We start from the raw sequence: 14,401 nt of genomic DNA, 5'->3' as shown, positions 1-14,401 counted from the left end.
TGTGTGTGTGTGTGTGTGTGTGTGTGTGTGTGTGTGTGTGTGTGTGTACCACATGCATGCAGGTAGAGGTCAAAATAAGGTACTGGATCCCGTGGATCTGGAGTTACAGGCTACTATGAGCCACCCCATGTGGGTGCTGGGATTTGAACTCCTGACCTCTGAAAGAGCAAGAAGTCACTTAACTGCTGAGCCATCTCTCTAGTTCCAACTTTTCCTAGATTTCAAAGTTTTCTCTTGGTTAATACAAATATCTTTTCATGACTGATTTGTGTGTGTGTGTGTGTGTGTGTGTGTGATGGTTGGTGTTATACTTATTGATAAAATAAAGTGAAATAAAAGCCAGCTGGAGAACTCTTTTAAAATGTATTAAGTGTCTGAAACTTGGCCATCAGTATTAGTTTGGCTATGTCTTGCTCTTCAGGGTGTAACACAGGTCACATGTGGACTTTGGAAGAGCAGCTTGGAACAAGCCATCATTGCACAGATGAAGAAAATGAGTCATTAGTGTGCTCAGGCTACTGAGCTTGAAGAGCAGAGCCATGACTGGACTGCTGACTGACCAGCCTATGCTCTGCCCACCCACCTACTCCTTCCTGCTCACAACACACTGTATATGCTGAGTACTATTTCAGCACTGAAGAGGAACTGTACACTTTCAATCTTTTGTTCAATAATGTGTATTGTACCAATATATATATATATATATATCTCGCTATATTTCACCTGTATCAGTCTTGAAATTATTATCTGTGCTTGACCTTGTAGGACTTTTAAAAAGCAGTGATAAAACCTAGACATTATATTCTTGTTTCTTCATATCCTTCCCCACATATAACCTCAAAATGAAAACCCAAGCAGAAACCTGATGCATCCACATATCAAAACATATACATGGCACTAACAGTCTTATATTGATTTATCTTTCAATAGTTTGGCGTCATCTCCTATTTTATATAGCCTGTTATTAAATGTATTTGTGATTCAGTCAAAACTGCATCAAGCAATAACTGAACTCAAGACTTAAAACTTAAAGGAAATATTTACTAGACAAATATTCTTTATCCCATTTAACAATATAAAAGTATGGGAATAATTTCAGAGACTACATTTCCAATAGGATTCAAGAGGAAACCCTTTGGGAGACCACAGGGCAAAGGCAACAGAACTGAAGTACAGCACCAGAGACTGGAGGGACGGTTCAGTGGTTACGGGCACTGGCAGCTTTCTAAAGGACTGACACCGGTGGCCCACACGGTGACTCACAACCATCTGTAACTCCAGTCCTAGAGAATCTGACCCCCTCTTTTGGTCTCCTCAGTACCAGGCATGGAAGTGATGCACAGATATACATGGAGGTAAAACCCCATACATGTAAAAAAAAATCTAGCATTATTTTATATTCTTGAGTTCACAGTGCAATGAAGCAACCCCAAGCATGCTCTGCAAACCATACACTGAAAAAATATCGCATATTAACAGCATCTGCCATTAAGATTATTTTGTATTTATTTATATTTATTTACTTATGCCATATACAGTTGTTTTTCCAGAAGTTGTTGAACTAGAAGTGAGTGAGAAGTACATAGATATCATTTGTTATAGCTCTCAGATTTGTAGGCTAACTTTGTTACTATTAAACCATATTTCACCCTCCAATTTCTCATGATAAAAATATATAACAAAGACAGAAAAAAGAGTTATAGAATCCACATTACACTGTATTCTGCATTTTCTTAATGAAACAGTTATGTCACTTAGACTACTGACCTCAGGCTATCTTATGTATGCAATGACTTTTCTACACATCCGCATACTGCACTGCTAGAAAGCACAGAGACCCATGTTCTGAAGTAAACAACCAACATTCATTTACACTCTAAGGATAGATTAAAGGGTAACAGAATTATGGTAATGTACATTTTGGAAAAAAATTATTCATTATTTTATAAACATTTATATTTAAAATAACTATGAAGTATTTCTTCTTTCTGTGGCCCTAAAGATTGAACCAGGGCTTCGTATAGGCTAGGCGAGTGCCCACCACTGAACTACATCTACAGCCAACCATCTTACTGTTAAACATACCTCTCTTGTATTTTTCACATGAAGGATGTTCATTATTTTCAGGTCCGTATATGTGTGTTTATGTGTGGGAGGAATGTGCATGTTCCTTCAGGTGCTCGCAGAGGTCAGAGGCACTGGCTGCCCTGGAGCTGGAGTTACAGGTGCTGTGAGCTCTGGATGTGAGTACTAGGAGCTGGACTAGGGTCCTCTGCCAGAGCAGTGCACGCTCCTAACTGCTGAGCCATCTGTCCCCTATCTAAAGCGAACACCTCACATTCTAATAGATACCACAAGTCATTATTTTCATAAAAAATTTAAAAAAATGGCTTATATCTTGGAATACTTATGAAAATATTACTTTTAACCAAAAGAAACTACATAAAACTTTTAAAAGGGATCGTTTAGATTCTCATTGACTTACAAGGAAAATCACCACTGTTGGGTACTAATACAAATAGAAGTTATTCTTTTTTTCTTCAAACTAAAAGTTCAATATTTATACACTTAAAAAAACTTCTGGATGTAGGAGTGATGGAGAGCCATGCAGAACTACAGGGATGGAAATGGAAAGGAGCCTGAGGAAAATAAAGTGCAGCAGCAGGCCCAAAGTGGGATCCAGCTCTAGGGAAGGTCCCAAGGCCTGACACTATTATTGAGGCTATGGAGAGCTCACAAAAAGGGACCTATCATGACTGCCCTCTAGAAGAGCCAACAAGCAGCTGAAAGAGTCAGATGAAGATATTTGCACCCAACCAATGGACAGAAGCTGCTGTGGTTGAATTAGGGAAAGGCTGAAAGAAGCTGAGGAGGAGGGTGACCCTGTAGGAGGACTAGTAGTCTCAAGTAATCTGGACCCCTGAGATCTCACAAATACTGGACCACCAAAAAGGCAGCATATACCAGCTGATATGAGATCCCCAACATATATACAACGGAGGGCTGCCTAGTCTGTGTTCAATGAGAGATGATGTACCTATAACCTCAAGAGACTGGAGGCTCCAGGGAGTTTAGAGGTCAGGTGGGGTGGGGGTGGGGGGTGGGAACAGCCTCATGGAGACAGAGGGGTGGGTTGGAGATATTCCCATACCCAGTGGAACAGTCGGAGGGTGGATGGGGAGGGGAATAAAATCTGGAGTGTGAATAAATAAATAAGTAAATTTAAAAAACTTCTATTATTAGGAGAAAGCCTTCTATCTCCTGTTAGAGGGCAACAATGACAGTAATAATAACAACAATAATGGTGATGACAATAAGTGGTGAAAATATCAAAGGAGCTTCATCATCTAACCTCAGGTGAAATGTCTGCTTTAAAATAGGCATCAGCCTGCATTAAGCATTATCTGTTAGGATATTCTGGTAAGGCTAAAATAAATACGCTTTAGAAATTCTGGTAGAATAATTAATTACTTTCCTGGAATAACTTATTTCCTGGGAGAGGGATGTTTGATAAACTTCAGTGATTACATAATAACAGGAAAATGTGGAAACTTACATTTCATCTCACAGAGATCATCTGCCTCTGCCATCGGAATGCTGGGACCAGAGGCGTGAGCCAACCCCCCACCCCCACCCCACCCCACCCCGGCTTATTGGCTGGCTCTGGCTCCACAGTCCAGACTATTCTGAACTCATAGTCCTCTGACCTTATCTCACATGCTGTACAGGTACATAGATCATATCTGCAAAGTTCCCAGGAATGAGAAGGCCGTTCCTCCGCCGAGCACAGCGAGTTTGTACTCTCTAGTATTCTGTCTTTGAATTCTGGTTAGGTAAAGTAGGGAGCTCAAAGGCTAGATGAGTCCAGAGGCACATCAGATCTAAAAACTTCAATACAAATGTAATTGGCTATCTAAACAGAACTAATTAAGTCTAAACTGTCTTTTTTTTTCTTCTTAAAGACAGGGTCTCACTACGTAGCTTTGGCTGATCTGGAACTCACTGTGTAGACCAGGTTAGTCTTAAACTCAGTAGGTCTCTACCACCTGAGCGCTGGAGGCTACATCTACTACTGTAGACCCTATTTACCAAAAAAAAAAAAAAAGTAGAAGAAAAGATTATTTTTTGTTTGTTTGTCTTCTGAAGATTATCATGGTAGGTTTGTGGTTTGTTTGTTTGACTGGTTTTGGAGCCAGGGTCTTCTATAGCCTTGGCCTGACTTGAACTTGATATGCAGCTGAGAAAGACCCAAACTTCTAATCTTGTTTCCTTCTCCTAAGTGCTGGAACAGTACAATTCAGCACACATTATACTCAGTTTTTTAAAAAAATGTGTGCTGGGGAATGAACCATGCGTGGAAGCAGCCTACTAAGTCCCATGCCAACCCCCATTAAAAACAATGGCTGGCATGTGCTTACATTATATAATGTATTAATGGAAAGAATGAACCCCCCCTTTTCTTTTGCCCTTTACCCCTGGTTAGAGATGGAGGCTATTAAGGTAGGTGCTGAAGGGTAGAGATAGATCATTTTATTTCTACTTGTTTATTATGTTATCACTAAAACAGCTGTCCCAAGACATTTTTTCCAAATACAATTTGGGACTATAGCATATTACCATATATTCAGACACAGTGGGTCTGTTTTTTCGCTGGTGGCTGTCAGAATTCTTATGTACATGGTCTTCACTCTTTCAAAACGTAAATGGTACACATTCTTTGATAGAAAACCTTTTGTTAGTGACTGCCAAATGCTAAGAACTCTCTTGGTATCAGCTGGTCAAGGATGTCTTACAAAAGACAAATGAGGCTGACTAAGACAGTCACTCTTTCAGCAGGTGACCCTACTGTGGATGGAGTGTGCCATCTGCCTTTGAACAATGGAGGTAAGTGGTTCTCAACCTGTGGGCTGTGACCCCTTTGGGGTCAACCAACACTTTCAAAAGGGTGACACATCAAATATCCTGCATATCAGGTATTTACATTATGATTCATAACAGTAACAAAATTACAGTTATGAAGAAGCAGTGAAAATAATTTTATGGTTAGGGGTCACCACACTATGAAGAGCTATATTAAAGGGTTGTAGGATTAGGAAGGTTGAGAGGTACTGATGTTGATGGTCTTCCTATCATATTTGATATCATGCTTTCCAGTCCTTGCTACTGCCTTCCAGTTGAGAGACAAAAGCACAGCCATCCAAGGAGGCTTCCTTAAGGACTTCAAGACCGGATACAGAGCTGAGATGCTCTGGGGAGGATCCCTCCGTACACATGAGTCCCACTGTGCCATTCTTAACCCTTCTCCCCATGGCAGGGAGCATGCTGATGGGCCTGGCCTGTGTCGCCTGTCTAGAAACTGATGTTCAGAGAATAGTTGGAAAGAGAAAGATACTTGGCCTGTTCACACGCAATACATATTGTGCTCTGATACTCAGAGAAAATGCAAATTAGTAACACACACAAAATGTCTGCATTTAATGAAAACAAAAATATCCAGTTTGATAATAGGGTAAGAGAAATGAGTGTAATACAGTGTTAAGTCTGGTCATTATTATTTTGAAATAATTTACTTTTAGTATACTTCAGAAAACAAAAAAGAGAGAGTCTTATGTTTCTTAGGCTGATCTCGAACTCACAAATGGGCTAAATATAATCTTGAGCTTCTCAGCCTTCTGCTGTCACCTCTGTAGTGCTGGGACTGCATGTGTGTGACACCATGACTAGTTCTATAAGGTCTTAGGGATTGAACCCAGGGCTTTGAGCATGTTAAGCAACTACTCTACCAACTCAATCACATCCCCAGCCCTGTTAGCATATATTGAGTAAAAGCTTTATGCTAAAAGACATGAAAGATGCTTCAGTTTTGAAAATTAAATAGCTCAACTTTAATGATAAACATATTTACTGTTTAGAGCAAATACTACATATTTAAATTTTAAATAATAGTTTTAAGGCCATGCTAATAGGCAGTGTGGGCAGTATTGAGAATAGTGGTTCTATACCAATAAATTTCACATGACACGAATTATTATTTCATTTCACAAAATATAACAAATTCCTGCAGTGTGCATGTGGATACATACACATTGGTAGGACAGAGAAAATTACATTTATTCAGGGGTATTAGGATTTTAATTTAGGGAAACAAATTTAAATTGTCTTTAAAATGTGCTTTTACATGTTAAGAATTTTTTTTCCATTTTTGGTTTTTTGAGCTTGGGTTTCTCTGTGTGGCCCTGGCTAACCTGGGACTCACTCTGTAGACCAGTCTGACCTTGAACTCAAAGATCCACCTGCCTCTGCCTCCCAAGTGCTGGATTAAAGCCACGACACAGTATGCCCAGATCAAGAATATCTCTATTGCTGTTTTTTTTAATAATTTATTTTTAATTTTATACGCATTGGTATTTTGCTTGCATGTGTGTGAAGTTGTTGGATCCCTTGGAACTAGAGTCACAGACCATGTGGGTGCTGAGAGTTAAACCCAGGTCCTCTGGAAGAACAGTCATTGCTCTTAACCACAGAGCCATCTCTCCAGCCCCAAGAATTTGTTTTTTAAAAAATTTAAATGTAAATTTTAAATTATTTATTTTATGAGTATTTTGCATATATATGTACACACACACACACACACACACACACACACACACACACCCGTACCATAGATGTGCCTTGTGCACACAGAACTGAGAAGAAGGTACTGGGTTCCCCTGAAATTGGAGCTTCAGTTGGTTGTGAGCCACCATATGGGTGCTGGGAATTGACTAGGTGCTCTGCAAGAACAAGCGCTGTTAACCTCGGAGCCATCTCTTTAGCCCACCACATTGAGTGTCTTAATGAGTAACAGTTTCTAAATGTAAACCTAAAACACCATCATCGTTTTTCGCAGAAAAGATTTGTTACATTCAATATCTTTATGTGTCACAAAGAAAATATTAATGACTAAGTGCTTTTTTTGGAATTTGATAATCATCTTTGAACATAAATTTGCAGATTTTTTTTTTTTTACAGCTTTGACTTTGATTAAAAAAAAAAAACTTAGTAAGGACAATTCTGCTTAACAAGTCAGCTTTAAAATTCAGTTTCCAAGGCAACCTATGTCCTTGCACACTGCCTAAAAAAAAAATCTATAGATGTAGTTACGGCAACACTAAGGCCAAATGTTGACTATAACCACCTTGCTTTCATCTCGTTTGAGCTTCTGAAACAAGCTGGCCTCTCCCTTTCTGGAACTTAAACATACCCTACTACTCTACCTTCCCACCCAGTGAGAAGGCAAGGGGCAGATGACAAGCCAGTCTTCAGCGTGGCTGTTGACATAATGGGGAGAGGGGGCTCTTACCTGCACACTTCACTCCCTGAGCAATAAGACCCCACATGAAGTTGGCACAGTATTCACACCAGTGTGGCCCTCGGAAAGTATGCACCTGAAGAAGAATGGAAAAAGTGGAGAAAGGAGAGAGAGACATGTGTGAGTGAGGAGGTTGTCATGTATCAGTTAAAGCAGCACTACACAAGCCTCACTGAACTCAAGATGCAGCACGCTACATTTAGAAAGACTGACTGAGTACAACTGACAAGTGACAGTTTTTTCAGACTTCATTTCTTCTTTTAGAAGCAATGACACATCAAATCAATAGACTGCAATTTCCTTCTGGAAACAATGTCTACTTGGAATTTTGCAATGAGTCTCTTCAGGCACAAGCAGTCTCTTCTGCATGTTGGGCAAACACTGGCATGTCTGAGTGTGATGGCTTGAAGGGGAAGAAGCAGGGTTCACAATGTCTTGAACCTAAGAATTTCGTCAGATGATCCAGCTTCTGTGGTAACAGTAGGTCACAAATCTTAAAGTGACATTGGGTGCAAATGAATCATAAAAAAGAGCCAATTTCTTCAAAACATTTGACATTTACTATGTTAACAAACAATTGCACTTCACACCTACTAAAGCTACAGTTAATGAGAAACTGAAGGCTGGCATTTCAGGCCTGTGACATTTCATTGTCTCTCACAGTCTTTTATGCATAGGAAAAGTAAAAGATTCTAGTCTAATGCTGGTGAAAAATATTACCAGAACAGAGCAGCTACGAATCTGAACCCTACACATTAAATAACAGAATTAGAAAAAATTCTTGCCTGGTGTAGTGGCACGTGCTTTTAATCCCAGCACTAAAGAGATAGAAGCAGGCGGGTCTCTATGATGTTCAGGTCAGCCAGGGCTACATAGTGAACCAATGTCTTAAAAAAATTATATATACATGCGTGCGTGCGTTCACGTGTGCGCACACACACACACACACACACACACACCCATATACTTAAAAATAAAAATATATATTTGAAGGTCATTTATATAAATATATTTAAATACATATAAAATATATAATATATATTTAAAACTTTTGGGCAAATCATGATTGAAAATGTACTAGAGAGAGGATACAGGAAGTCAGTTAATTTACTGCCAATTAGACTTAATTAAGGTAATTTTCTCCTGCAGGAAACAGAAAATATGCAAAAATCACCAAGAGTGATGATTTCAATGTGTGAATTTACCAAAACAATTCTGTAAAGAGTAAAATATAGTTAAAATGTTATTTTTTCATAACTGTGATATTAATCTATTGAATGGGTCTCAGAAATAAACTAATGATTCTAGGATATGAATATGTATTTGTGTATATTTTACACAGATGTATTATTCCTTCAAGGCCAAAATGTCACAAGTGTAACATATTTCATTCAGAAAAACTATGCTGAGTGAATCACGAAAGCGCCACTGATTATAAAACTCAAGTTCAAAGACGTTGAAATATCAAATAAAATATTCCTAATATATTCAGTGAAATATAGTATATCAGAATTCAAAGTGCTAGATAGAACTGGTAAAAAAAAAAAATACCCCTATGAGGCTGCAGTGGATAACCCACAGCTCATTCTAAATAGGCATGTGTTTGTGATTATAACAAACCAGCTTGAGGACCAGGTCTCATGTTAATTTTAAACAGGAGGCCATAATTCCTCTTATATCTTTTATGAAAAGGGTCAGGAATGCAACACACACTTGCCTCTGGACTGCTAATGATGTTCAGAGCCCATAAATTGAAAGTATTTCATGGACTTGCTAGAACAAGGCCCAAGACCAACAGATTCCCTTCACGCCCCTTGACTGTGTTCCTCAGAGTGAATAAAATTGGATGAACTTCACTTTCATCTGATGGGAATGTGAAGGAGACCACAGGCATGGGCTCTTGCAAAAATGTATATGATGATGAAATCACTATAACATCCTAAAGGTACTTTGGAGAAAGTCTTTGAGATACAAATTGGCCTACAGGTTGCCAGGTCTCATGAAAAGTACGTATTAGTTACACCATGCAACAAATATTAGATGGTGCTTGGTTTATTACTTAAATATAACAGCACTGACTACCAATGTTAACATAGTCCCTTCCTGCTTCATGAGAGCAGTGGTGAATGTGACACTTTAAAAGACACAGAGCATCTGTTCACATGACACATGCTGAACAGAGTTTTAACTGTTCAGCCCTATGTTCTCTAATCAAAGGTTAGATGTGCATATCAGAAAGCAGCTGATAAGGAATCGGGAGACAGTTACCTTTGAATGAATTAGCTGGATAAGAGGAACCCTTCCTTCCTCTCGCACCTTGGGTCTCATGTAGCACAGGCTGATAATGATTGTTGTCAAGACTGACATTGAACTTCAACCCTTCCACCTCCATTTCTCACATTAAGGGATATAGGCAAGTGCTACCTGATTTAAGAATAGCCTTTAGTGAGGCATGGTAGCACACGCCTTCTGTCCCAGCACTAGGGAGGCAGATCTGTAAGTTTGAGGCCAGCCTGGTCTATAATGTGAGTTCCAGGATAGCCAGAGCCACACAGAGAAACTCTGTCTCAAAAAACAAACAAACAAACAAACAAACAACTATGAGCAGCCTTTAATGTTCTACATCATAGTAGAACAATTACAGCTAACAACAATTAGCTGTATACATTAAAATAGCTAGTAGATAGGATTTTCAATGTTATCAACACAAGGAAACAATAAATATTTGAGTGAGGCTGATGTCATTATATTGGTCTGGTTACTATACTTGTGTTAAAATGTTACATTGTGTCCCTAAAGAATATGCCATCATGTATCAATGAAAGAAACAGTCCTTCATCTGTATAGATCCTAGCACAATGCAAACAGGTAGTATTTGGTGCACACAATTCTACAGACACTGACCTGTGCTAACAATTTTATAGAAATGGTTGTATTTTAAAATGAAGCTAATAAGAAAGTAACACACGTTCAACTATAATGAAAAGTTCAAAAGTGGCCCTGCTTAGGAGGGATAAGAAGGAAATAGAGGGAAATGGAGGTAAGACGGTATGCAGTGGGTCACAAGAAGCTTTGGCAAGAAGCCCAAGACCACAAGAGCTAGGACCTGTAGGTTTTACACATGCTAACATGCTAGGCAAACACTACCCCTGCACTATATACCCATTCCATTTGTCTGTGTGCTTGTTTTTGTTTTGTTTTATTTTGTTTTGTTTTTCCGAGACAGGGTTTCTGTGTTTTCCCAGCTGTCCTGGAACTTACTCTGTAGACCAGGCTGGCCTCAAACTCAGAAATCCTCCTGCCTCTGCCTCCCAAGTGCTGGGATTAAAGGCGTGCGCCACTACTGCCCAGCTGTGTGCTTGTTTTTAAAGACAGGGTCTTTCTGTAGAGCCCAGGCTGGCCTTGAACCTTAGAGTCTCCTGCCTTAACCTTGTCAATTCTGTGATTATTGGTGTGGACCACCATGCCAATCTGACATCAGAAACTTTTGCCTGGAATGTTCTACCCTACATATAGCAGAGAGCATCAGAGATCTACAACTGGTCAGTCCTTAAAGAATAAACACTATTGCAGCCACAATAAATACACAACTGAGAGGCATGCATTGTACAACTGTCATTTCATCTAAAGTACCTGAGGTTTTTGCTTTCCTGCCCTCCTGTTTTCTGTCCTCACCCCTTCTCACTTTCTTAGTTCTTGTCCTGGTTATTTGTTTTTGTTGTTGTTTGTTTTGTCAATTCTATACAAACCTAGACATATCAGGGAAGAGGGCACCTTAACTGAAAATAATGCCTCAACAAGACCGGCTGGTAGGACATTTTCTTGGTTAGTGATGGATGTTGGCGGGCCCAGCTCACTGTGAGCAGTGCCACCCTAGGTAAGCAGTCCTGTGTTACATAGGAAAGGAGGCTAAGCACACTATGGTGAGTAGGCCGGTAGTGTTCCTCCATGGCCTCTGCTTCAGTTCCAGCCTGACTTGCTTTGATGATGAACTGTACGCTGAAATAAATCCTTTGTTCTCCAAATTTCTTTTTTGGTTATGCAGTATTTATCATAGCAATTGAAATCCTAACTAAGACTGTTGTGGACTAGAAAAATCTAACAGCAAGATTTTGTTAGCAGTGAATATAAACTAGGAAAAATGCTCTATCTCCTTGAAGGCCAATAATTTTTTCTTTTTAAAGTTTTATGTGTACGAGTGTTTTGTCTGAATTTATGTCTACATATTAGGTGTGTGCCTGGTGCCTCAAGAGGTGTCAGATACCCTGGAACCAGGAGTTTTGGATAGTTGTGACCCACCAAGTCGGTACTGGGAATCAAACCCAGTTCCCCAGGAAGGGCTCTTAATAGCTAAACCATCTCTCCAGCCTGCCCTGAAGGCCTTCTGAGCATACAAAACTTTTGTTCTTTCTGGGTTTTGGACAGTTAAGTGGAGTGAAGTGATCTTCTGATGAGTAAGAGACTCTAGCAGCACTTTACCCGCTGCTTGCTGTCTGACCTTTAGCGCGCGCGCACGTGCGCGCGCACACACACACACACACACAGGCTTTGTAAGATGGGGAGAGAGAGGGCTAATACTAACAATTCTATCAGTTTACCAGAAACAATGCCTTTCGAGATTCTTTTGGTAAGATAACTCAAAGGAGCAGTGTTTGGCAGCATGGAGTTAGTTAGAAAGGCCACCTGGTAGGAGGACACAGAACTATTTTTCCTAGGTTGCCTCTAAAGCTGTTGGTCCACACTGACCAGTCAAAGTATTATACATGCCCAGGTAGCATGATCAGCAAGCTTTAAAGCCCTTTCCTCTTCTGCACCTGGAAAAACACGACAGTGTTATTACCACAGCAAGTATGATTACTTTTTACCTTTGAACAACTCCTTCCATGGTAGATGCTCTGTTTAAACACTAAGATGCATCTAATTAGTGAGCCCGATAGAGACTTATCATTGAAGGTCCTAGCGAAGCCTGGTTGAAAAGGGCACAGAGGGTGTGAGATGGGAGGTATGTAAAGAGGCAAAGGCCAGTGTCACATGTCTCCCAGGCAAGGAGCTTGGAAGACAGTGAGGTCATCCTCAGTGGGGTGTGCTGTAATGAACACACCTGCTGCCTGATTCTCACCATGGTCACAGGATTTACAACTCCATTTTAAATACCAGTAACAGAAATAGCAAAAAAGGCCACCCTGCCACAAGATAAAGATAACAAAGAACACGGCAGCAGCATCCTCATTATCCCTCTTAGGCAAACGGCCTTGTAAACCAGTGGAAGTGACAAGAACATTAGGGCAGTGAGGGTTTCTGGCGAAGATGGCAATGACATTTCAGCTGCAGCTTCCTCATTTGGGTGACTCAGTCCTCCAGCATGGTACTGGGCAGCAAAAAAAAAACAAAGGAACAGATGAAGACAGTGAATGGAAGATGAAGACAATGAATGGAAGGAACACACAAGTGTAGCCTCCAGGCAGGAAGCGCCATTTCTTCCACACGCCTCAGCTTTATGGCTTAGTGAACACCTTGTTATTGTTAAAAACATCTCACTATCCAGTGCAGGCTGGCTTGGAACTCATGGCCTTCCTGTGTCGTGTGACTGTGATTCTGCACCTTCAGGCTGAGATAGATGGTCTTCAACTTTGAGTTACCAATGCTAGTCTCATCAAGATAACTTAAAATTTTTGATTACTTGATATGAAATTTACAATCTCAGCTTTAATTTGATCACTTCTCCAAAAGTATATACATGCACACACATGTACTCACAGATAGTAATGTGTAAAGAGATGCATATCATATTAGCTATGAACATTAGCAGTAAATACATGAACTTACACACCCTCTCCTACAAACAAAGATGGGCTTATAATTAAAATAGGAGAGCCTTTAGCATCACAACACCTTCTTGCCAGTTATTTAGTCAAATCTAGTCAAAACTGCCGTCAAACACTGGAGAAAAATTTACAGAGTAAAGTCTGGGTTGAGTTAAGCCACTAACACTGTCATTATGCTGGTCATTTTGTTCAAACAGACTGATAATGCTGTGACCTCAGATGGAAACAGAGAAGAAATGTTTGGGACTCTTGCTGAAGCAGTTTTAAGCAGTGGTTGGCGTTAAGTGCCTGGCATAGGACAAGCCAGTGGTAGCAGCAGACTGAAGCCAGGCATTCATGGGACAGCTGGGGAGGGCTTAGGTGCTGATGGGCGCCACAGCTGGCTGCTGAACAGACAGTCACACAGGGGAGGATTTTTTTCAGGGTCTGCGCCAGGTGTGTAATGTACACCTCAACAATGCGAACAGAGCATTGTTCCGATCAGTATGGCAGAGGAAAGAAGACTGGTGACTGTATACTTCAAGAAAGGGAAAAGTTCAAAATTGAGGGAAGTACCATAAAAGTCCTTCCAGACTGACCGTGGCCATAACAAAACAATGTCCTGAACTGTAAGCAATAAGCCAGAGGGCGAGTTGATACAGTATGGCCAGACCATGCTGTTAGCCTTGCTGTAGTAGAAGGACAGCTACTGAGTCAGTACAGTCTCTCAGCTCTGTTCCCATGGAATGAGAACCATAAAAACAGGTTCTACTCCATGGTGTATGAAGCAATATTTTGAATATGGAGAAAAACAGTGAATTACTGTTAATTCTATTCATAAGAATTATTCCTTGGGCTAAGGAGATGGCTCAGTTGGTAAAGTGTTTACTATGTTACTCTGTTCAGTCCCCAGAACCATGTGAAAAATCCAGGTATGGCTTCATGCACTCTTAACAGTGCTGCAGAATTTACTGGGGTTCACTGGCTAGCCAGCCTGGCCTCATAGCTGAGTTCCAGGCCAAGAGAGAAACAAAACAAAAACAAATCAAAACAAGGTAGATAGCACCTGAGGAATGACTCCTGAGGTTGACCTTTAGCCTCCACATGTATATGCACACACCTCTACACACAACCATACATCATGCAACTACACACGAACATACATGCAACCACACACGAACATACATGCAACTACACACACACATACATGCAACTACACACACACATACATGCAACTACACACACA

General features: G+C 40.3%; 1 protein-coding gene across 2 annotated transcripts in view; it reads right to left on the bottom strand.

Moving 5' to 3' along the window:
* The window catches only part of Chn1 (chimerin 1), a 39,608-nt gene that overhangs the window by 14,790 nt on the left and 10,417 nt on the right, over positions 1–14,401 (bottom strand). For both annotated transcript variants that reach the window (XM_028762973.1, XM_028762974.1), the window contains exon 2: positions 7,343–7,427. In XM_028762973.1, the coding sequence (XP_028618806.1) occupies positions 7,343–7,427 (85 nt within the window). The remainder of the gene's footprint in view (positions 1–7,342; positions 7,428–14,401) is intronic.

The sequence above is a fragment of the Grammomys surdaster genome, unplaced genomic scaffold (genome assembly GCF_004785775.1).
Source record: "Grammomys surdaster isolate TR1022 unplaced genomic scaffold, NIH_TR_1.0 136, whole genome shotgun sequence".
NCBI lineage: Eukaryota > Metazoa > Chordata > Mammalia > Rodentia > Muridae > Grammomys > Grammomys surdaster.
Note: the sequence above shows the minus strand (reverse complement) of the source record. Positions and strands in the feature narration are given on the sequence as shown.